The 25,181-nt window shown below is 38.5% G+C and overlaps 1 protein-coding gene across 1 annotated transcript in view; it reads right to left on the reverse strand.

The window, feature by feature from the left end:
- The window catches only part of GABRP (gamma-aminobutyric acid type A receptor subunit pi), a 32,138-nt gene that overhangs the window by 5,504 nt on the left and 1,453 nt on the right, over positions 1-25,181 (reverse strand). The window contains exons 2-7 of the mRNA XM_026668413.2: positions 20,178-20,277; positions 13,402-13,517; positions 12,190-12,257; positions 8,250-8,467; positions 6,846-6,928; positions 1,214-1,351 (exon numbers count right to left, since the gene is read on the reverse strand). Of these exons, the coding sequence (XP_026524198.1) occupies positions 1,214-1,351; positions 6,846-6,928; positions 8,250-8,467; positions 12,190-12,257; positions 13,402-13,517; positions 20,178-20,233 (679 nt within the window). The 5' untranslated portion in view covers positions 20,234-20,277. The remainder of the gene's footprint in view (positions 1-1,213; positions 1,352-6,845; positions 6,929-8,249; positions 8,468-12,189; positions 12,258-13,401; positions 13,518-20,177; positions 20,278-25,181) is intronic.

The raw sequence follows: 25,181 nt of genomic DNA on the forward strand, positions 1-25,181 counted from the left end.
TGTTCATAACTCACTTTTTTTCAGTGCCATCGTAATTTTGAATGGTCACTAAATGAACTGTTGTAAGTCAAGGTCTACCTGTATTAGAATCAAACCTTTCCCAAAGCAACCAGGTCAGAATTACTCTTATCACAGAAAGATTTCTACCATGAATCTGCTGGACCATATGCAAATACCAGCTCTGACTTTTGGGTGTGCTGGGTGCCCAAATGGCTATTATAGGAAAGATCCACTGTGAGAAGTTGGCTGCTCAGGGCAGGGCAGAAATCTGATAAACCAGTGATTTTCAACCTGTGGTCTATGAACCCCTGGAGAGCTGAGAGGGGTCAGTGAAGGCTTGAGGAAATGTTATGATTTAAATCTTGAGTTAAGACTTGGTGGTCCATGGTCATGGTCCATGGCCATCAAAGGTATTCAAAGGGAGTCCATTATGAAGAATGATAACAGATAACAGATAATCAGAGTTGGAAGGGACCTTGTACATCCTCTAGTCCAATCCCCCGCCCAAGCGGGAGACCCTACACCATTTCTGACAAATGGCAGTCCAATCTCTTCTTGAAAGTCTCAAGTGATGGCACTCCCACAACTTCCGAGAGCAAGCTGTTCCATTGGTTGATTGTTCTCACTGTCAGAAAGTTTCCCCTTATATCCAGGTTAAATCTCTCCTTGTTCAGTTTCCATCCATTATTCCTTGTCTGGCCTACAGGCGCTTTAGACAATAGATTGACCCCCTTCCTCCCTGTGGCAGCCCCTCAAATACTGGAAGACTGCTATCATGTCTCCCCTGGTTCTTCTCTTCACTAGACTAGCCAAGCCCAGTTCCTGTAACCATTCTTCATATGTTTTAGTCTCCAGTCCCCTAATCATCCTGGTTGCTCTTCTCTGTACTTTTTCTAGAGTCTCAGCATTTTTGAGACTCTGAATGGTTGAGAACCACTGTGGTAAACTATGAAGCAAGATCATGGGATATGACAATATGGTGCCATCAAGTAGTTCTCAGTGTCACAGCATTCTCAGTTGTGTTGTTGGGGATTGGGTATCTTTTCCTTCCAGTTTTTAAGGCTACTTTAGTCAGCAAATGCCTCATACACACTTTACTTGCAGAGCTCTTCTTGTCAGAGAAAGCTTCAGGGGTGATCAGGGCACTGAAAACAGCTAGATCTGACATAAACCCTCTCCACACCACTCCCTACTTCAACTTCTGATTTGTTACCTGTTTCTTGATGCGACCTGGTTACAAGTGTGTAAAAATGTTCCACTGTGTACTGTGAGAGTCGCAAATTCTCAAGGCCATGGACAGAATCATTTCCCCTCAGCCACATGAAACAGACATCATTTTCATCATATCCCCCTAGCGATAACATTAAAAAGAAGAAAAGGTCGTTGAGTAAGGACCTGAAACCCCCAATGACGATCATCCCAGCTGTTGGCTAAAAACAAACAAAAGCTAATCAGCAATTCTATGAGAACTGTGTTCTTGAAAACATGCAAGTGTGCCCACATACTTTTCTTGACATCGGTTGTAATTTTCCAGAGTATTGAGTACCAAAAGTGGAGAATATATGTGGCTCAAGTTGTTAGGTTTTTGATGTTCTGTGTGCTTGTTTGTTTTCCTGCAGATGTTTCATTGCCAGTGCACTGCACTGATGGTGGTACCTGGTCAATTGATGAAACATCTGCAACAGAGAAACATTCTCACAGAACATCAAGAATGTGACAAACTTAGGTGCATTTTAAATTGGATTCAGAAGAGCTGGGAGGTGGGAAGCCCGCTTTCACCAGCCCACCTCAGCAATTCCTACTTTTAGAGGAATGGCCATCAGCATTTCACTATAGTGCAGCTAATTGATGTCAAGCCAGCTCGTGGTCATTCATTCAGACTGATTATCCACTGGAAGGGAGAAATAATCAAACCAATTATAGGTTTAAGATATAGCAACAACAGTATTTTCATTGAGAGATAAATTTACCTTCAAGTGCATCGACATAATTCCTCAAAGTAAAAATTCTTCACTATTTCATAGGAAAAAATCGGGAAACAAAATGCAGACAGGTTTCATGCATTCCTTCTGAGTCTTGGAATAACCCCTCCTTTAACCTCCTAGCTGATTGGTTCTATGAGCTGTCATGTTATTTTATTCCTTCTATATCTTTCCTTGATTCAAAGGTTTTAAATTATGATGGACTGTAGGGTATCCACCTAGGGTTTTCCCTGATTGCCAATCTCTTGCAGGATGATTCCTATATTTCCCTTGCCTCGTTTAGCATGACACCTTTATTAGCTCCTCCAGCCCTTGCTGCTTCCAAGCAAATGAACGGAAAGTTGCTTAGTTCTCATTTTCATTTGGTACAAGAATGCACCTCTAAGGAATCACTTGGCTGAAAAATTAGACTAGAACAAGGGAAGAAAGAGAATTGCCAGTTACCCTAGTCATATGAATTTTCCTTCCTTCTTTCCTTCCTTCCTTCCTTCCTTCCTTCTTTCCTTCCTTCCTTCCTTCCTTCCTCCCTCCCTCCCTCCCTCCCTTCCTTCCTTCCTCCCTCCCCCCCCTCCCTTCCTTCCTTCCTCCCTCCCCCTCTCTCCCTCTCTTTCTTTCTCTCTCTTTTGCCCTCTTAATAAAGAAGATAAATACTTTGAATGAGACTCCCAATCAATCTTTCTATAGCAAACTAAAGGCTTAGGATGCAACTGTCTAACCAATTGGGACAAGTCTTTCCCTTCCCTCATTCCTCAGAGATAAATCACCGCAAAATCCAAGAGGTATGCAGCTCTCCTAAAATCAAAGTACAATAAACAAGCAAATGTTTTACTTCTTGGTAATTTATGTATAGATCTGTCATTCAATAAAAGACAATATTGTCATGAAAAAAGCCCTGATGAATATCCTACAGTGAGAAACTGTGTTTTACCCTAGGCAAACATGATTAAATCAAGTATCTAATACTACAGAAGGTTTTTATTCTCCCAGTACAATTTATCCAAATCTTTTTTTTTTCAAAATTTCTGCCTACCTCATAATAGAGATAGCAGCAGTTACTTAGGGAAACTATGTAATAAATTATTCGTTTTTCATCAAGAGGTTGTTCATTTAGTATATTTAAATTGCATTAATTCTAGACATTTATCGTACTGGCTTCTCTTGTTGGCAATGAGCATATAGTTTAATAAGAATAATATTACATGAACATTTCATAGGGGAACCAATTATTTCTTCTCTTTTCTGTGCCAATCTTTTTTTAATGCTAAAAACAGCTACATATTAAAAAGAAAAAAGAAAATTAATCATTACTATTTTAGTTTTCTGCATTGTAAATAAAGTTAATCATGCAAACTAATAGGATTTTAATGTGAAAATAATAGTGACTTCCATTGGAACTTCACTCTAGTAGCTGAGAACTAAAAACTGGCCTTCATATAATGAGATTTAAGTAATTATCAAACTTGTTACAGAGAAGAACAAAGAGAAAAGTCTTCATGTTTTTCAGGCTTTCATGTGTGTGTCCAAGCAGCAAGCACTGAGAAAATGTCAGAAAGGAAGTAGAAGCAGTTTATGTGAGTATATATTGTCAACTCCTTTAAGAAACTATCTGATAAGAGGATGAGAAAATACTTCCATTCCATACCTGAAAGGCTGCGATAGATGCAAAATAGGGGAAGAAAATGCCACCTCTTTTAGACATATTTAAAGATGAAAAAACTAGTGGCAAAGTCACAAAGGTGCGAGCAAAGTTGGAAAACCATACTACTTGGATAAAATGTGCTAAAAAATATCCCTTGGGTGAAAAGGTAACAAGTAAAGGCACTAAGGAACAGGATGATGTTTATACACTGCCCAGAGCCCCTGTGTGAGGGAGATGGATGGTTAAAAGATGATAGATAGATAGATAGATAGATAGATAGATGATAGATAGATAGATAGATAGATAGATAGATAGATAGATAGATAGATAGATAGATAGATAGATAGATAGATAGATAGATAGAATCTGATTAGAGACTTGAGCTACAATATCATCAGAATACTGTTTTTTAAAATTACATCAAAAATTCCAGAAATCAATTAGATCAACCAATCTGCTAGTGTTCTTTTCTTGGCCTTTTTCAGAAGTTGTTACTATCACAATTCTCTCAGATAGATAGACAGACAGACAGACAGACAGATGATAGATAGATAGATAGATAGATAGATAGATAGATAGATAGATAGATAGATAGATAGATGGATAGATAGATGATAGATAGATACAGACAGAAAGACAGACAGACAGACAGATGATAGATGATGTTCAAGCAAGTCTGCTTAAATTTAGCTGTAATGTTATCAAAATTGTATAATAATACATCTTTCTAGACCAACTAAAGAATGGGGTTGTTTAGGGGTGGGGATCAATGGCCTCTTCTGGAACAAAATTTGTGGTATAATGCTGTAATATATTTCAAGTGATTCAATTTCAGATTCAATCCACTGGGAGAAAATCTGTGAGATAAAAAGTCAATTTAATAGTCACTTGTGCATTTTTTTTCTGGATGTTGATTGAGCTGATTAAGAACCTTGATGGTGCAGTGGTTAGATTGCAGTATTGCAGGCATCAATCCTGATGGGGCTCAACATTGACTAATCCTTCTATGCTTCCAAGATTGGTAAAATGAGGACCCAGATTGTTGGGGGCAATAGGCTGAGCCTGTAAACTGCTTAGAGAGGTCTGTAAAGCACTATGAAGAGGTATAGAAGTCTAGTGCTATTGCTATTTCCTAAGATGCTCTCACTCTCAGCTAGGTAGCTACTGTAGCTACTAAGGAAATCTTCTTTAATTTTCTCAGGTTAAAGTAAAAGTCGACAAGATTTTGTTCTATCTTCCTTGTTCAGATTTTTTAAAAATACCATACTAAAGTGACTTAAAGGACTTCAACACTCACAAAATTGTGAGAAGTTGCTTTAGATGGATGCTAATCAGGGTTCTGATAACTAGAAGTTCTAATCTAGCTCAGACACTGAGTATGTACCACTTCTGTCAATAAGGGTCATTCAATACAACAAATGCTGTGAATCTAGAAATAGATGATAACAATAGAAAAGATCTCTAAAGATCTTTGGTACGCTTATATTTGATCCCAAAGGAAGTTAAATCTGTTTTTAGAAGGATTTACAAGGAATAGATTTATCCTGTATCTCACCTGAGTCAGAGGTCAAAGAAATGTCCCAATGCATCACTGAAGTCACATCCAAATTGCTGTCTGAGCTGAACCCCAACTGAACTACTAATTAACTATGTCAAAGTAAGAGACCAACTGATAAATAGATATATATGATGGTTTGAAGCCCCTCCAAGGATGATGGCTGTTCAGTTGCCTAACCTTCCTTTACTTTAACAATTGTTGAATTATTTTGATGTGGAATAACAACATTTCCTTCATTACACTTGAATTCCTTAGGATATTTCCTTACTTCCTTACATGCTGTTTGGTTTCAATTGCAGATCCTGCAATGAGTCATGAGTGTTACATTGATGCTGACCACATGAGGATTATTTGACTGAAATGGAAGACATCTTTCAAATCAGTATATTAGAAGCAGAAGGCTTTTTAATTTTCAGCATCAATCAATGCTCTTCATTATATCCCAAAATGCTGTGGTGGCAATTCTAGAGAACATGCTCCCATAATAGTAACTCTGAACAGGGCAGAACTATTACAGGGCCATGTTTTGTAAAGCTGTAACAATGATAGTAAAAGTCTATTGAATGCCCTCATCCAAAGTCAAGAAAGGTCACTCTGAGGATGGACGTTTAATGCCACATCTGTCACATTTTCTGAAAGAGGCTTCCAAGACCTCAAGAAGCTGAAAAATATGGAATGATGGAAAACAAAAGAGGCAACACCCCCAATACCCGCAATGTAGCTTATTTTTAGGTAGATGTCAGCAAATGTAATGCTCAGCTACAATAAAGTTTGCATTAAAGAAGGGGACACTATTTCTAGATGCTTACCTGATTATAGTTAAAAGAACTGAGATAATAAATTAGAAGTTATCTAGGCATTACAAAGAAAGGGAACCCTCTATACATTGTAAAATTCAAGTCCAGCTGTACAGTGTTCCAACACATCATCAGCCCATTCATGATTGTTGAATGTATAAAGATTGGTGTACAGTTGAGATGTTGGACTGTCTAGCTCAGGGGTGTCAAACTCAAGGCTTAAATCTGGCCCGTGGGGCCATCCTGGCAATATCAAAGGACCCATCCGCAGTGCCTCTGCCAGCCAAAACGGGCTATGGGCAGCTGCATGTGGGCCCCCTGGCCTGCAACCCATTTTCAGCCTCCACGGCTTCCACCAGCACTCTGTCAGCTGAAAACGAGCTGCGTGGAGTAAGTAAGTAATAAATGTTTGCCAATAATATCTGGTAGAAGAGATAGGAAAATGGTTATAGTAAAGAACTGTGGAAAGAGAGAAGAGAAGAGAAAAAAATGCATCTTGAGCCTGTGTCAAACACCCACCATGGCCATGTCCACTTCAGCCACGCCCACCATCACCATGACCACCCCCTGGCCACACTGATACACACTGGCCCTCTGAGGTCAAACACAACCCTGATACGGCCCTCAATGAAATCGAGTTTGACACCTCTTGTCTGGCTGAATGTGGCACTGCTCTTCCCATGTTTTTCTGTAATATTAGAATGAAGTGAAAAATCTTTAAATAATTCTGTAATTAAAAACATAAGTAGAAACCTTTAGAGTCAAAAATACAAATGAAATGTTCAAATTGGTAATCTAATTATGCATTAACAAACTCAGACCAGACAGGAGAAAAAATGTCCACTTTCCTCTTGAGTTGAAGTACTTACAGCTTTCCATCTGCAGCTTACAAGTCTGTGTATCCAGTGGATATTTGGACAGATCCATGTTACATGCAACAGTGGTGGTGATTCTGCAAAAGGAGAGAAGCCGCATAGGTGTTTATTATGGGCCACCTGTACTCTTCATAGCAGCCCATAGATGGCAGTGTTTCTGCTTCGAAGACAAAGCAACTGTTAATACTTACAGTGGCTGCAAATTAAGCTTTGATGTCTATGGAGTTTCTTAATCATCCAGGTCATGGTTGTCCCAAAGGTGTTTTTTTCCAAAAGGCAACTGGACTTTTTTGGTTTTTCTTTGAAAACATTTCACTTTTCATCCAAGAAGCTTCTTCAGTTCTAAGTTAGAACTGAAGAAACTTCTTGGATAAGAACCCAAACATTTTCAAAGGAAAAAAAAAAAGGAGTCCAGTTGTCTTTTGGAAAAAGCACTTTTAGGACTTTCCTTTGATGTTTAGCGTGTGTCTAGATAGCTTCACTTACAAAAATAAGAGGACCCAGATATTACTCCATTAGACACAAAGTGTTGAGGTTGTGCAAGAATGGGGTGTGTGCTCTAGTGCAACCTCCACATAAGTGCCACACAACAGATCCTGGAGATCATGCAAATGGTTGCACTATATTTTTATATAAAAAATGAATACGAATTGCTTCTTTTTTTATTTGGTGGTATAGTGTGTGTGTGTGTGTGTAAAAATCAAGTTAGGAGTTTTTGACATGCTCAGCCACAAAAGGTTTGCCCTCACTAGTATTGACTGCAATAATCTAGATGAGAAGATGTAAGATCATGGAAACCAAGCTACCTTTTTCCAGGTAGGACCTAAATGCCAACATGCCAGCCTGAGCTGTTACAAAGCACTCATTGTACTTCTAATATCAAAGATGGAGCTTCAGACTTGATCCTTTAGGGCAGGGGTATCAAACTCAAGGCCTGCGGGCCGGATCCGGCCCATGGGGTGCTTAGATCTGGCCCATGGGGCCGTCCTGGAAACAGTGAGGAACCGACCCATGGTGCCTCTGCCAGCAAAAACGGAGCTCAGGAGAACCCTTCCCAAGCTCCGTTTTTGCTGGCAGGGGGCTGCAAGGGAATCCCCCCAGCCCTGCCCGAGCCACTATAGTTGCCCCCAGAATGAGTGACATTGAGCTAACCACGTTCCCCCCCCTCGGCCACACAACCTGATCTCCAAGGTCAAACACAACCCTCATGTGGCCCTCAATGAAATCGAGTTTGACACCCCTGCTTTAGGGGAAGATTAACCCCTTTCAAAGTTAGTTGAACCACACTTTTCCAACCAGCCCACCTGTTCTCCAGCTGTATCTTCATCTTACTGGACTAAGCATCAGTTTACTGACCCTCGTGCAGAACTGGTGCATCAGAAGGCAGGCAAGACTTACCGCAAAGCATACAAGACTGTCCCATTGGAGAACAACCGTATAAGCCGATTCTCTACTGTAACTTCATGTAAGAAAGACCTTTTTGATTCCACAATATAAGTGTCAGGTACCCACAGGTATTTCACCAGCCGGGCATCCAGAGTAAAACTTCGGTTTCCCTGAAAAACCAGACGGGGATCAGTCCAGCGTTGTCGCAAATATATTGTTGCAGTATAGTCCTAGGAAGGATGATGAACCATGAGAATCATGACTATAATATTTGTAATTTAAATAAAATTTACCAAACAGGGTCTTTCAACAAGTAATAGTTTCACCATTTTCTCCAAAATTAACACTTAATATTTAACAAATTCTGGCCCTTGTCTTAATAAGCACTATTTATAGGTACCCATTCTGAATATGTACGCTATGTAGACCGGGGGGGCGGGCGGGAGCGGGGGGGGGCGTTCTATATTCTTTCTTTCTTTCTTTCTTTCTTTCTTTCTTTCTTTCTTTCTTTCTTTCTTTTCTTTCTTTCTTTCTTTTTTCTTTTCTTTTCTTTTCTTTTCTTTTCTTTCTTTTCTTTCTTTTCTGTCCACAGGATTATAGAGTTGGAAGGGGCATAAGTGGTCACCCAATTCAACTGCTTGAACTCTATAGGAATCATTGCAACAGCTCTGATAGATAATTATGCAGATTCTGTTTAAAAAACAGGTTTTAGTGGGGTAATAGTTTCACATGTACTGTTCCAGGCCATGAATACCATTGCATAAGTACCTAAAATTATTTAAATTAATACCTTTCAGGCAGATACAATCTGGGTGTGGGTGAATCTTTTTGTCTGCCTACATTTTTAGGTTGTCATATGTCAAGTCAAATATGAAACATTCAAATATCAAGTTTTATTTATGTCAGTTCTAGCTAAAAAATTCACTAGATTGTTTTACAGGTGTATGATTTAGGATCAAATTATTGTTTGAAAATGAAATTTTATTGATGTGTATGGATTACTTTGTATGAATTAAGAATAGTAGAATACCTATGACTATTTGAAATGTGAATTGTGTTATATTTTTATTTATTGAATTTTTTTTGTTAATCTTTTGTTTCTTTTGAATATATTTTTCTTTTTCTGTTTTGTTTTTGCTTGTTTACTTTTAGTTTAGTTTAGTTTTTTCCTTTAATATTTTCCTTCACTATACAATTGTTTTTGTACAGATTTTATACACAAATAATATTTTATACACAAATAATATTTTATACACAAATAATATTTTATACACAAATAATATTTATCTATGGTCATAAATCAAAATTTCATACAATGCCAAGTACCATAAAACATGAATAAAATATTAAAATGGTAGATTATTATATAATCGTTATGAATATTTATACATAAACCTGTAAATAACCGCTACCCTAATTTTAAGGATTTTCAGAAAAAACTATTATAATTTTAAAATGTCAATAAAATACACACACATGCACACACTCATGCACATATACACACACATTATATGTATGTTTTCATAAAGAAAAAGCATTCAGCGTGTGGACTTTTGCTACTTTCCAGATTTTATCTTTGTGCTCTGAGGAAGAAAATCTGTTCACCTAAATGACTGAGAGAATTCACCGTTATGCATTTCAAAGCAATCAATTATTAAACCCTGCCATGAAGGTGAAACCCCCCCTGAGCCACTTATACCTCAATTATTTATCTAGAGCACATCTATATAATGTTCCAAGTGAGACCTGGACAATACACGCATGATATACAATAAGAATCACTCGTGGATGCAGAAAACAATTGTTGATTAATAGCTTTGGTATATCAGAAAAGTTAGCTTCATGAAAGATTATGTCAAGCTATCTAATGTTACCTGTGTGTTCAAAAACCTCATTAGATCACATCTTTCTACTTGGCACTATCTTTAGGTTGAAAAATGTGGTGTTTTAAGAGCAAGGCTATTGGCTCTGGATTCTTCCAATGTATGTGTTAGTTTCATCTCCAGAGTGTTTTACTTTAAAAAGATGCATTTCAACATTTCAAACCTGAAAGTGTTGACCATTTTGTTTCATGGAATGGAACTGTTCTGCTTTGGATGTCATACACTCCAAACTAAATCATACACAAATTAGCAATGGAATAATGGTAAAACTGCAAATTAGTGACAATAACAGCATCATCATAAACAAACACAGAAGATGTATGATGAAAGGTAACTCTAAGATACTCCCATGAAACGGATTTGGGGGGGACGGGGAAAAAAACTTTCCTTCCGGAGTCTAAATGTTGATGTCAGATACACGAGATGTCTCAATTAAGATTTTCACTAAACAATGTAATGCTTCGTGGATGAGGTTTTCATGATTGATTGTATATAATAAATTGGTATATGACTAAACAAGTAAAAGTCATATTCCCCCAGGCTAAGGAAGCAGGTACAGCACACCTCTTCTAAGACAGAGGACATCTTCATTTGTTTTCCTCTGTTCCATGAGGCAGCAATAAAGCAATAAAATATCTTTCCTCTGTCCTCGCAGCCAATTTCTATTCTTCTTGCGAGTAACAGTGGTGGGATTCAAAAATTTTTACTACCGGTTCTGTGGGCGTAGCATAGCTTGGTGGGCATGGCATGGCTTGGTGGGTGTGGCAGGGGAAGGATACTGTAAAATCCTCATTCCCTCCCCACTCCTGGGGGAAGATTACTGCAAAATCCCCATTCCCTCCCCACCACACTAACCTGCTTTCCAGTTCCATTTTCCTGTGCAGGGCAACAAAAGAAGAGCCAGCCCATCATCTGGGACTTGGGAGGCAGAGAATAGATGGGGGCAGGGCCAGTCAGAGGTGGTATTTGCCAGTTCACTGAACTACTCAAAATTTCCGCTACCGGTTCTCCAGAATGGGTCAGAACCTGCTGAATACCACCTCTGCAGTGCTACCATTAAAAAGTTACGGAAAGTGATTGGTACATTTTCCAATCACCTTTCTGTCATGGAGGGAATGGGGGGGGGGAGTTGAGAGAGAGAGAAAAATTAATCCATGAATAGATGGGAATCTCTGCCTCACTTGCTTTTTTCCCCCATTTGCAGATCAGGTGGTGCAATCCCTACCCGCCCCATGACTGATGTCTTTGTCTTAACAAAGTGCCCATTTAATGCCCAACCTGTACTTGGGGCCTGTTGCATCTACTGCCGAAATTAAAACAGTCAGAGAGGGAAATCACCATCATGAGAGGAGCGGGAGACTGCTTGTAACAGCCCAGTAGAGTCAAGAAGATGCCGACCCCTGAATAATCACCCCCTGCTTATTACTAAACACACAGTAAGGAATGTGGCAAGGCTTGTGCTAGAAGGAGAGAGAAGACAACACTTCAACACCGAATCAGCTAAAGAGAAAGTCGCTTCAGCTGTGGGTTGGGGATGAGACAAAGGAGATGCAGAGAAGTCCCTCAAGAATAGCTAGTGAATCGTCATCATGATACAGCTAGAGGGGGCTTGATTGAGCCCTAAAGCAACACTGATATCCCACTGTTCCTGTATTATGAAACTGTAAAAATAAAATCTCATGCATAATTAATCAGTAGCAGTTCTTCAGACAATTGAGAGGGGGGAAAAAAACTGCTTTTACCTGACCTGTTACATCACAATCTCCACTCTGAATATACACCAATTCCACTGAGATGGAGTGGGGGGGAAGGTTCCTCACGATAGAATGAAGTGTGATCCTCAAATCCAGAACGTGAAGCAAAATCCAGTTCACTTAAATGCTCTCTCTACCACTGATACAAATGCCCAATATTATTATTATTTTTTAAAAGGAGGGAATTAGAAAAATGTTATTAAAGCCATGAAATTACTTTCAAGCTGTACTTCCGCGGTGCTAAGTACACTTACTAGAGAGTGAGCATCAGTGAACACACTGGAGCTTAATTCTGGGTCAGTCTGGATTGCTTACCATGTCACTTTCTGAAATGCTGGAAATACTTGCAACATCAAGGGTCATTGCTATTGTCACAGGTTTTCCTAAGAAATGAAAAGAAAGTTCCATTATAGTAGCAAAATAATATTTCTTGTTGCGTTGCATAGAAACCCAGAGATTTTTCTCCCACGTCTCCAATAACAGACATTGATTTCAGTGGGAAATCAGGGAACAAGAAGAAGAATAAGGGAGCCCAAAAGCAGCATCCTAGCATATAGAAATTCTTTTAGGTAACTGATAATCTCCTGCAGCTCAGCAGGTTAATATATGGTTCCTTACATTCACCAAAGACATATATCTGTAATGCATGGATGCATGTCTCTAATGGAACACCTGGAAGGTTGCATCCACAAAGCCATATTTTCATGAATAAATATCAGAATCTTATTGAAACATATGTTTCTGACTCCACAGCTGAGAGCTGGGGAAATGAAATGAGAATTAGTGACTGGATTGAGCCCTAAACATCAGGCAAGGATAAAGCTCTTCCCAGCCCTAAAGAGCAATCATGAATAAATCTTCTGGTGAAATGTATTGATTCTTCATCCTGTATCCATTAAAGGATGAAAGGAACTTGGACTAAATGGGCATCATTTGTTCTATTTTTTTAAACCATTGAACCCAAACAATACATAATCTTGTTAAATATGCTCATTAAAAAAATCATCAGGATTATGGAAGATGGTTCTAAAAACTTTACCCAGCCTACCCATATTATGGGACTGAACAAAAGTGCTGATACTCCCCAGTTGTTTCCAGTCTGGTGCTATCCAGCTGTATGGGCTGGACATTATGGCACTTGATGTCCAAACAATTTGAGAGCACCAAGGTTGCAAAAGCTGCAGTTGCCAATCAGTTCAAAGTACTTTTCAAGCGGTGAGGTGATCTAAGCATTTAGACTGTAATACGTTTTTCAGAATGTATTCTATATTCAGAATGTATTCAGAATCAAAATCTTCTTGCCAATAGGAACATTTTTTTCCAGGTTCCTCCTTGACTTTAAAATTAGAATTGAGATAGAGCTGTTGAAATGAATCATATTGCCAAGGATGAATAGACTAGCTAGGAACAAATCACACTCGGAAGTCTAACATTAAAGTTATTCTGCTATAGAAAAGTAGGAAAACAATTTCTCCCTCCAAGGACAAAGGATTGTTTTGTTTGACTGAAACTACAGGAACGACGTACCACCAAAATTTGGCCGTAGATATTTGTTGTATCCCTTAGTAAGATTTCCAAATCCAGGGAGGTAGGATGCAACTGGATAGTCAGCGCTGTGAACTTTTTGACACAAAATAAACTTTCTGAAAAGGAAAAAATATAGTATAGTAGTAGCATAGCTTATCTGCTATGAAATTGTGCTGGCCATTAACCAAATAAAGATTTCTTTAAAGTAAATGTGTATATCAGTGATTGCATGACCTCTGTAAATGCCATATGGTAAACAAACAAATAAATAAAACCAAATAAAGATGATTTTACTTGACTTGGCTATAAAGTTGCAGTCCTGCTTTTCACCTTCTATCAAGTACTAAATATAAACTGCAGCATTTATTGACTGTTCTCCAAAGGAGGATATAAGAATGTATGTTAAATTAGCCCTTGATGATATTAAAATAATTGACCCCCAAATTAGTGATGGTGGTAGAAGAGAAAATAGAATGACCTTGATGAAATAAGTTATTTAACAATGTCAACAACAAATCAGTATATGACCAAAGGCAGCCATCCATGGACCATGCAAAATTTCAATAATCTCCCTTAAATATTTTGCAGAGACTAAAAGAGGGCTGCTTTGTGAAAATGTTGTATTGAAACAAAAAGGTTTCCCTTTTTCAGTAATGTTTAGGGAAGGGTGAAAAAGCATTTAAACTGTGGTCCTGACAGATTTGGATTGCCCATCAAACCGGATTAAGTAGCAATAATTTACACTGACTCATCAGAATAAATGAGGGCTAATTAGATAGGACCACTTGAAAAGGAGATAAACAGGGCAGGAGATGGAAGGTGATAATTGCAACAGAAGGAGCAATGAAATGAGGAACGAAGGCTATATAAGCAGAGCAAAAAGCAACAACAAAATGTAGGATTAATTAGGGGAGCTTCAAGATGTTACTTCCTTGGAATCATTAATTATGAAAATCTAGGGAATGCATGGCTCAGAGTTCTTTTGTGAGAAGAATGCAGACAAAATAGTAATACCAAGGAGTTCTTTTGAACTTGGACATCAAGCCATTGGGTCTGCACTGGGAGATACAGTTTCTTTTCTAGTTGTAACCAGGGTAAAAAGAATGGCTCAGTCAGTAGATAATGCAACATAACAAAGCACTTCAAATGCTCTTCATAAGGATATAAGTTACTTATCTCAATCAAGTAATAGTTTTTGTTGAACGCCCCCTTGTGTTGGAGTGTGGCCTGGAATGCACAATAGTGGCCATTTGCCATAAAAAATACACCCAGGTGGAAATCAGAAGGTGTCATTTTCAGGAAAAGGAGGAGGAGGAGGAGGAGGAGGAGGAGGAGGAGGAGGAGGAGGAGGAGGAGGAGGAGGAGGAGGAGAGAGGAGAAGAAGAAGAAGAAGAAGAAGAAGAGGAAGAGGAAGAGGAAGAGAGAAGAAGAAGAGAAGAAGAAGAAGAAGAAGAAGAAGAAGAAGAAGAAGAAGAAGAAGAAGAAGAAGAAGAAGAAGAAGAAGAAGAAGAAGAAGAAGAAGAAGTTTGAAATACGCATCTATTACTTAGATGTTGAATTTGTTCACCTGCCCTCTCTGACAGTATAATACATAGTCTTCTGCTAATTGCTACAAGAGTTTTTGGAGCAAAGCCTAGGAAGCACTAGACTGAAATATATCCTTCATCTCAGTACCCAGAGTAGAAAATGGGATATTTCTATGGGTGTATTCATGTGGGTGAGTATGGAAGAGTAGCATAAGAAAGGCTGTCCATAATGAGAGAAACCTGCTACTTCTATATTGTAGGATTAGTATGCATGCTTCCAAATCAGTTTCCCTGGCAAAATTTCAGAAGTGGATTGTCATTACCTCCTTCGTAGGGCTGAGAGAGAGGGACTGGCCCAAAGTGACCCAGCTGGCTTTATGCCTAAGGTGGGACTAGAACATACAATCCCCTGGATTCTTATGTGGTGCCTTAATCACTACAACAAACTGATTCTCAATATTGCATGGGAAGAACTGTGATAGTCTATGGTGGCCAAAAGAATCAGAAGTCTGACAGCACTTTTTACTCCTCCTGAATTCTTTGCTTCTATTTTAGCACAGTCTTGCACCGGTTTTGATAATACCAGAAGTGGGGAAGGCTACCGATATCTGTTTCCATTGTAAGGGGAACAACGACTTATTCTGGCAGGAAACAATAAGAGGCAAGCACTTTGCACCTTTCTCTGGGCTACAAGAACAATCAAAAGGATGGGACAAGTGACTCCCCATTATCCAAGTTGTCAGAGGTTTCAGGGATCTATTTCTTTGAATTCCGGTATCAGCAACAACAACCACAAATATGTAGAACAGGGATATGTCTAAATGGACAGAAAGCATAAAAAAAATCATAGCCCATCAGAACCCAAAGATGAACTACTACAGTCCCCAGTATAAACCATTAGCTTCTTTCGGCGTTATTTTTAATCTCTAAGCAAACAGGGACAAAGGCCACAAGGAAGCATTTTGATCTGAGCAATAAAATATTTTCATTGGGAATGTGGGAGGGACTTGCTTCTCTTGCTGCTCGAGAATAGCTGCTCTTATTGTCAACAAACACAACCCTAGCAGGATGCTAGACAAAGAAATGGTCCAGATCTTTTTGCATGAAAAAAACAGATGCCTCCCATGTTTTCGAGTAGCAATAGCACTTAGACTTATATACCACTTTTAAGTACTTTACAGCCCTCTCTAAGCGGTTTACAGATTGCCCCCAACAATCTGGGTCCTCATTTTACCTACCTCGGAAGGATGGAAGGCTGAGTCAACCTTGAGCCTGGTGGGATTTGAACTGCCAAATTGTAGGCAGCTGGCTGCAGAAGTAACTTGCAGTACTGCACTCTAACCACTGCTTCACAGAGGCTCATAGGAACCACTATTCCGCTATATGCCTATCATAAGGTATCCTTTCAGAGAGGTCATCTCAGTGGTTCTATTGTCTATGAATCCCATGACTGGGGTGAAGCACAAAATTCAGTTGTGCTCATTTATGTTCCAAAACATATACAACGATTGCTGTGGCAATATGCCATGGCTATTGAAAGCTACGGAGTCACCAGAACTCTTTCTTTCTGGGAAATATTCAGTCTTCTTTTGAAACTTTTTAAAATTTGAATGACTGAGGTATTTGTAACTTAGAAGCTGGATCACCAACAAGCTGTGCCTTCCTACAAATTGTTTTCTCAAGAAGACCCTTATCCTTGAAGAGGTTAGAAAAGCAGAGGTTTTTAAAAAAAGTCACTTGAAGCAAAATTCTTTTGACTAGATGCAGAAGACCATGTCAACAACAACAGAAAATATTAACAGAAGTGCATATAGAAAGGAGTCACCTTTGAAAGATGTTTTCATCTTAAGAGAAAATAAGGAAATCACAAGCACAGAAGTTTACATACATATTTTTTTCTGATTATACTTCCTCCTCAGAAGAAAGATGAAATTGTAGTCAGATCAGTAAAACACTAGTTAGACAGCAATTCACAATTACAGGCCTGTACTTTCCATTGTAGTGGTGATGCATTGGAGTGAGATGATGTTTATGCACCTTGCTAAGCTTGGGTTGCAAAGATAGGCACGACCACTAAGTGGCATCCTAGAATTACTGGTCTCTAGTGGTCATCTGGATATGGAAATATGAATCTTGGATCTGGAGAAAAAAATGGGGCTTTTGCCAACTGTAACACCATGTATGTTTATGTCCAGCTAAAAGAAAGAATGACTAGCATATCTCTGTGGGCAAACTTTATGTACTAACTCCTTATTCATATTCCATGACATCATAAGCGAAAAATGAAATTCAATATACATTGAGAAGGTTTATTCTTCCATGAAATTTACTGCTAGGTAAATAAGCATAGAACTCCAGCCTGAAAATGGGCATTTGAATTGGGCAATCCCTATGCTGCCTACTCAGAAGTATGTGGATCTAAACTTAACTGTAGAATTGCAGCCTCTCTCTGTCTGCATATCTGGAGTTTGGATGAGTGATGGTTGTCAGTTTCCATGTGCAAAGGTGAGTGTCCGGAGAAAATTAACCTCATCTTGTACATGCCTGTTAACTGGGAGACAGAACCTGAACAGTGAGGTGGGTGTGTATGTGTGATTAGCTTGTCCAGGATCCTGATATTCAACTCATGCTGAAATGTACAGTCATTGTCTTCTAAGTTGTCATTATACAGTGCACATTCAGCATGGATCTAATTCAAAAAGCAACCAAGATCTTTGAAAAATTGGTATTTTGAGAAGTTGATAAGCAAATGGATCATCCCCATCCTTTGGAGATCTAATATTCCAAAATGTATGTCTATGTGTGGAATTATAATTGCCGGAATACTTCATTTTTAGTCCTGCTGGAACATATGATGAGCTGATACCACCACCCCGATACCAAGAGTTGCTTTGGATCATCCTGAGCTGGGATATACTAGTTTATTATCTTCCTATTAATAAAACAATTATCCCATGGGGAAAAAGACTTTTCCACATTGTTCTTACTATGAAATGTTTCTGAATCTTTATCTATAATCTTTATAATCTGGAAACCTGATTTAAAACATTTCAAACTCCTCATATGTCAGCCCCCCGAAAACTGTTTGGATTATATATTTCATACTAAGTCATCTTCCTGGGCTCTAAAATCAACCAAAGTGGTGACTGAAGCCCTGGGACCAGAAGGCATATAGCACTTGGAAGAATTGCAACATCTGGCAGGAATAACATCTGGAAGAGTAAAGGCATCAGCCTCACCACCAAATACAGATTAGTCAACACAATAATTTTTCCAATCGGTACTTATGGCTGCAAAACTTGGACTCTGAAAGAGAGAGATGGGAGTGGATGATAGGAGGTGCTGGAGGCAACTATTACACATCCCATGGATTGCAAAAACAACAAACAAAGAACTCCTAGAACAAACCTCACCAAAAACATCACTTGAAGCCAAGATTGTCAAACAGAGAATGTCATTCTTTGGTCATGTCATGTCATGCAAGCTGACCCACTCGAAAAGTCAACCATGCTGGAAGTGATCAATGGAAAAAGAAGGGCCCACCTTAGTACCTGTTGGCTGGAAACTATAAAGGAGGACACCAGGATGACTACAGCATATCCAAAGAAGCAGTGTGAGATAGAGGGGCACAGAAAGTGCTGATCCATGGAGTGCCAAAGGTCGGACATGACTGATAATTATTAGGTCATTTTTCCTAAACCCCAGCTATTTCAAAATGGATTGAGTGGAGTGGAGTGGAGTGGCGTGGCGTGGCGTGGCGTGGCGTGGCGTGGCGTGGAATAGAATAGAATAGAATAGAATAGAATAGAATAGAATAGAATAGAATAAGAGTTGGAAGGGACCTTGCAGATCTTCTAATACAGCCTCCTGCTCAGGCAGAAAGCCTTATACCACTTCAAACAATCTCTTCTTAAAAACTTCCAGTGTTGGAGCATCCATAAGTTGTTCCACTGATTAATTGTTTTAACTGTCAGGAAATGTCTCCTTAGTTCTAAATTGCTTCTCTCCTTGATTAGTTTCCACCCATGGTTTCTTGTCCTGCGCTCAGGTGCTTTGGAGAATAGTTTGCCTCCCTCTTCTTTGTGGCAGCCCCTGAGATATTGGAACCCTGCTATTATGTCACTCAACTCTTTCTTTTCATTAGACTAGACATACCCAATTCCAGCAACCGTTCTTTATGTTTTAGCCTCCTGTCCCCTAATCATCTTTGTTGCTCTTCTTTATGCTCTTTCTAGAGTCTCAACATCTTTTTTACATCATGGCAACCAGAGGTGGTATTCAGCAGGTTCTGACCAGTTCTGGATAACTGGTAATGGAAATTTTGAGTAGTTTGGAGAACCAGCAAATCCCACCTCTGAATGGCCCCGCCCCCATCTATTCTCCCTCGCAAGTCCCAACTGATCGGCTGGGTCTTCTTTTGTTGCCCTGCACAGGAGAACGGAGCTGGAAAGCAGGTTTAGTGGGGTGGGGAGAGAATGGAGATTTTACAGTAACCTTCCCCTGCCACACCCACCAAGCCACACCCACCAAGCCATTCTATGCCCACCAAGCCATGCCCACAGAACCGGTAGTAAAAAAAAATTGAATCCCACCACTGATGGCAACCAAAACTGGATGCAGTACTCCAGGTGTGGTCTTACCAAGGCATTGTAAAGTGGTTTTAACATTTCACATGATCTTGATTCTATTCCTTTGTTAATGCAGCCTAGAACTGTTTTGGCTTTTTTGGCAGCTGCAGCATACTGCTGGCTCATATTTATCCATTAGGACTCCAAGATCCACCTCATAGTTACTACTATTGAGCCAGATACCACCTATACTATGCCAGTGTGTTTGGTTTTTCTTGCCTAAATGTAGAACCTGTAGTAAAAAATGAAAAATGTGCCAACTGTAGTTTCTCACAGTGTCTTATTTCTTCAGGCTAAACCCTCTGTGCTGCTTTTGCAGCAATCTGCTCATTTTTCATAGTACAGGCATAATGTGCACATTTTAGCAGCAATTTCCCTAATATATTTCTCTATGGGTATTTCACTGTTCCATGAATTTTTATACGTACTTTTCTCTATTCATTTATGTTAGATGCTTGTTTTGATTGGAGAAGTGAATCACAACATTCAGAATAAAGTGAATTTCAAAAGGTCTCATGTTCAGGAACTGAAGATTAGGAAGATTTGCATTAAAGTATAAACTGAATAAATTTGAATAAACTGAATAAATATACACTTGTGTTGAATGTATTTTTCAACTTACCCTTGACATAGAAGAAAGAGCCACACAAGGCTGGAGAAATAATAACTGCGGTACATTTGTGAAGATTATTTGGTGCTGAGTGTAATTCTTCACTTATAGTCTGTGAAGAAAAGCAGAGAAATGCCAAATTTAATTTTCTAGCAAAATAGCAAAAGAGGCCATTACATCAACTTACTAAAACTAAAAATTTCTACCTATTCTCACAGAAGATACAAAAATTTATGCCACCAGATAAAGACTGAATGCACCAATTATCACATTAAACAAGAGGGAAACCTTCTACACACCAATTCCACCCATGCTTTCTACAATTTTGTAAGCAACAAACTAAAAGACTCAAGGCCCATCCCACCCCTGAAAGGACCTGATGGTAAAGACTGCAATGACGACACTATTAAAGCCAACCTCTTTAACACATTCTTTGGCTCAGTATTTGTAAACAGCAATGGATCATGCCCAGTATTTCCTAGTTGAACCACAGATAACTATAATGATCTAATACATATCGATTTTACAGTAGACAGTGTTGAAAAAGCACTACGCAACCTAAAACCATCTCTATCTGTTGGAAAGGATGGAATATGTGCCTACTTCTTAAAAAAGCTATCCACTGCCATAGCCAAACCTCTAAGCATAATCTTTGAAAAATCTTTCAGGACCAGCTCCTTGCCTAACCTATGGTCACAAGCCACAGTCATCCCCATCTTCAAAAAGGGAGACCCAAGCCTAGTTGAAAATTACAGACCAATCTCCTTATGCTGCGTCACCTGTAAAGTCATGGAATCAATTATTAACCAATCCATTATCCTCCACTTAGAAACAAACAACCTACTCTCAAATAAACAATTTGCTTTCAGGAAAAAAAACTATCATGTAATCTGCAACTCTTATACTGCAAAAACATATGGACTACACAACTCGATCAGGGCAAAGCAATAGATGCAATCTACATAGACTTCTGTAAAGCCTTTGATTCAGTGGTACATGACAAACTACTCCTAAAACTAAAATCTTATGGTATCTCTGGACACCTGCATAACTGGATAGAAGCATTCCTCTCAAACAGACAACAAATGGTCAAAATTGGGAGCATCCTATCAAATTCTGTACCTGTCAACAGTGGTGTCCCCCAAGGCAGTGTTCTAGGACTAACTTTCTTCATACTCTACATAAATGACCTCTGTGATCATATTAAGAGCAACTGCGTTCTCTTCGCTGATGATGTAAAGCTATTCAACACCACAGACAATACTGCTACCCTTCAAAAAAACCTCGACTATGTATCTGAATGGTCAAAAAAAAATGGCAACTTCAAATCTCAACAAATAAATGCTCTGTCTTACATATTGGCAAAAAAAATCAGAAAATAAAATACAAGCTGAATAGTCAAGACCTTGTTGATGATCCAAACTCTGTCAAGGACCTTGTAGTTCTCATCTCTAATTATCTAAGTGTTAGAGCCCATTGTAACTACATAGCCAAAAAGGCATTAAGAGTTGTTAACCTAATCCTGCGCAGCTTTTTCTCCAGTAATATCACACTACTAACTAGAGCATACAAAACATTTGCTAGACCAATACTCGAATACAGCTCATCAGTCTGGAACCCACATTACGTATCTGATATTAACACAGTTGAGAAAGTCCAGAAATATTTCACAAGAAGAGTTCTCCACTCCTCTACTCGTTGCAGAATACTTTATGCCACCAGACTTGAAATTCTAGACCTAGAAAACCTAGAACTATGACGCCTTCAGTCCGATCTTAGTATAGTATATAAAATTATACATTTCAATGTCCTACCTGTCAATGAATACTTCAGCTTCAATCATAACAGTACAAGAGCACACAATAGATACAAACTCAAGGTAAACCACGCCGGTTCCGGTTTGTCGGCTTTATGCGGTAGGGATCAGCGACTGCGCGATCCCTGCCGCGCTAGCGTTTTGGGGCTCCGACCCGAAGGGTGCGGAGCAAGGCTGCCCTGCAGGGCAGCTGAAGGTAGGGGATCCGGGAAAGGGTTTGGGGTGCTGCAGACCCCTCCCTAGCCGGCAGAACCTCCTTTTACCAAGACGGTGCAGCGGCGGTCCGTAATGGCCGCCACAAAGAAGCCGGCAGCTGGGCAAGTATGCGCTGGAGGAAGAGGAGAAAGTTTTTAAAAAGTGAAAGTCTTCTTGGTTGACCCAGGACTCTAAGATATATTTAATTTAATTCCTGAAAATGATGGCTTTTTGGATGATTCTTTCCACAAGAGGAAATAAGCGGCAATTTTGAGGTGCTGAAAGGAAAGTTTATTCTCCCCGGCGATTAATAAATGGATATTGAGAAACCTGTTGTTTTTTTTCAGGTAAAACTAGCTTTTTGGGATAAGTCGGAAGGAGAGGACAAAAATATATTTATCTGGTTGGATTTTGTTGGAGGAGATGCCTTAAGGATTTGAAAACAGAAATAAAATCTTAATAAGGCTTCAAAACACAGATTTGAACTTTCTTTTTCTTTTGTCTGATACTACCCCTGGAAGAGAAAGGGGGAATTTTGGCTTGGCTTGGATTGATTGAGGATTGTGGACTTTGGGGTTGTCTTGTTTTTTTTGGAATATTTTGGTTGGTGTGAGAAGAAAAGAGGAAAAAGAAAAGAAAAGATCTATAATGGCTTTTTCTTTGGAGGAACTGAGGGATGAATATGAGCAAACAAAAGCAGCCTGTAAAGATGGTATGGAAAAAGCTTTTCTTTTTAAAAATGGCGGTTAACTATGAACAGACAATACAGATGGAAGCTGAAGAACAACAAGAAGAAGATGAAGACGCCATCTTCAATGAATCCCAAAATTCATCTAAGAAAGAAGGAAGGAAGAAAGTGAGGAAAATGAAGGACTTAAGATCTAAAAAAACATTTAAGAAAGAGAAAATATGATGCAAAATAAATACAATGATAGCAAACAAGAGAAAAAGGGAATACAACAGAGAAGGGATGCTGGCAAGACAGAGGTTAGAAGAAGGGGGGTAGGAAGATTTGGTGGGGGAAGAAAGAAAGGGAAAGGCGGAGAAAAAGCCACAAAGTTTTAAAATTAGATGGGAAAAGAGGAATCCTTTTTAGGGATAATGGGTAAAGCATAATTTTTTAAAAAAAAGATTCTGCAAGGTACACAAGATGGTACTGTAACATCCGTATTAGAAATAGAAAATTAGAATGGCTTAAGAGTTAATAAGAAATTAAAATGTTGAAATGTTTAATAATGATTGATTTTTAAAATGTAATAAAATATTGAAGGGAAAGGCAATGAGAATGCTATAAGATTTATTATTTAGATTTATTATTTAACTACGTATTTAGGAGGATATTATGTATTTAAACATTTTTGATTTTTACTGTTTTTATTGTTACTAAAAGTAAAAATTAGTAGATAGAATGTACCAAGCAGAATCAAATTGGGTATTAGGTGTTATTTTAAAAGTTAATTTAATTAATTTAGGGAGAGGATAGAAAGGCATCATACTCTGATTAGAGATTTCAGGAGAAATTCTTTTTTTTTTCATTATAAGGAATGAGATAGAGGGATAATAAAGGATGGGCAAAAGATACAAATATAATTATTTAAATTAAGATGGATTGAATAAGAGAGAATTATGAAGAGTGAAATGTATGGAGAAGTTTATATGGAAGATACAGAATGGTAAATAAAATAAGTAATGATCTGTAAGATGAGCATGAATATAATTAAAGCCCATATAAAGAGAGGTACCTGGGGCCAAGTTACTTTACTAAAAGATTTTTATATGTATGTTTGTGTTTGTTTATGTCTTTGAGAGTATTGGTGAAACCTTGTAGAAACATAGAAAGAGAGTGATGATAATCAAGTCAGAAAGAAATAGATGAAATAATATAGAAATATAAGATAAGATTTTATCTGACTTGTTAAATCTATAATGGAAAAAGGTTCAAATATGTAATGGTTGATGATGATTTGTTTGTTTTTTGAAATTAATAAAACTTGCTTAAAAAAAAAAAAAAAAGGTAAACCACGCCAAACTTGATTGCAGGAAATACGACTTCAGCAACAGAGTGGTCATTACCTGACTCTGTGGTTTCTTCCCCAAACCTCCAAAACTTTAACCTTAGACTGTCTACTATTGACCTCACCCCTTTCCTAAGAGGTCTGTAGGGGGCGTGCATAAGTGCACCAACATGCCTACTGTCCCTGTCCTATTGTTTCTTTTTTATTTTTCTTATATGTATCCATTTCATGTATCCATAACTATGTTTATACTTATACCTGTTATCTTATAATTGCTTGACAAAATAAATAAATAAATAGTCTGGAAATTGAGTCACGGCAACTGGACTTATTTTCTTGTTGGTTTGAGACATTTCACTAACTATCTAAAGGTTCCATTTGGAATCCTTGTTTAAATACACTGGCCAGTTTAGCAAACATTCTCTGCTTGGTTTATGAACCAACATTCTCCACTTGGTTGCTGCTGCTGTTGTTGTTAAAAGGAGGCCTGTGCCACTCTCCAAAACAAATATTTAATGGCATCCCACAAAGTTCATCCTTAAATGCACTCCTGCTTTTAACAGACAAGACTCTGTGGCTGTATTGCCAATCATTAATAAAACTCAACTCAGATAGCAATTTGATTCAGAAGACCATTCCAGTTTTATTTAAGCATTTAAATTGATTAACCAATTTGGTGTTGTTTTTTCTGGACCCTTGACATGAGAACTAGAATGGGACAGAAGACACACCCTCTGGATGTGTTATTAGACCATAGCTTCCACAACTAATACTGATTATCCAGGCTGTTTGCTAAATATTATGGGATTTGTAATAGGGTTTCTGTACCTAGGCTGCAAAAATCTGCAGTGCAGCAGTGCAGAAATACAGAAAACTTTCTGTTTGCAGCTGTCTTTTTTAACCCAGACATCATAGTCTTAATTTGTATTCAGACCCATCTGGAGAGTGAGAAGCTGTGGAATACCACCTGGGAATGGAGTATTAGTTTAG

The sequence above is a fragment of the Notechis scutatus genome, chromosome 1 (assembly GCF_049901735.1).
Source record: "Notechis scutatus isolate UNSWTSFEM ecotype Mainland chromosome 1, rNotScu1.2, whole genome shotgun sequence".
NCBI lineage: Eukaryota > Metazoa > Chordata > Lepidosauria > Squamata > Elapidae > Notechis > Notechis scutatus.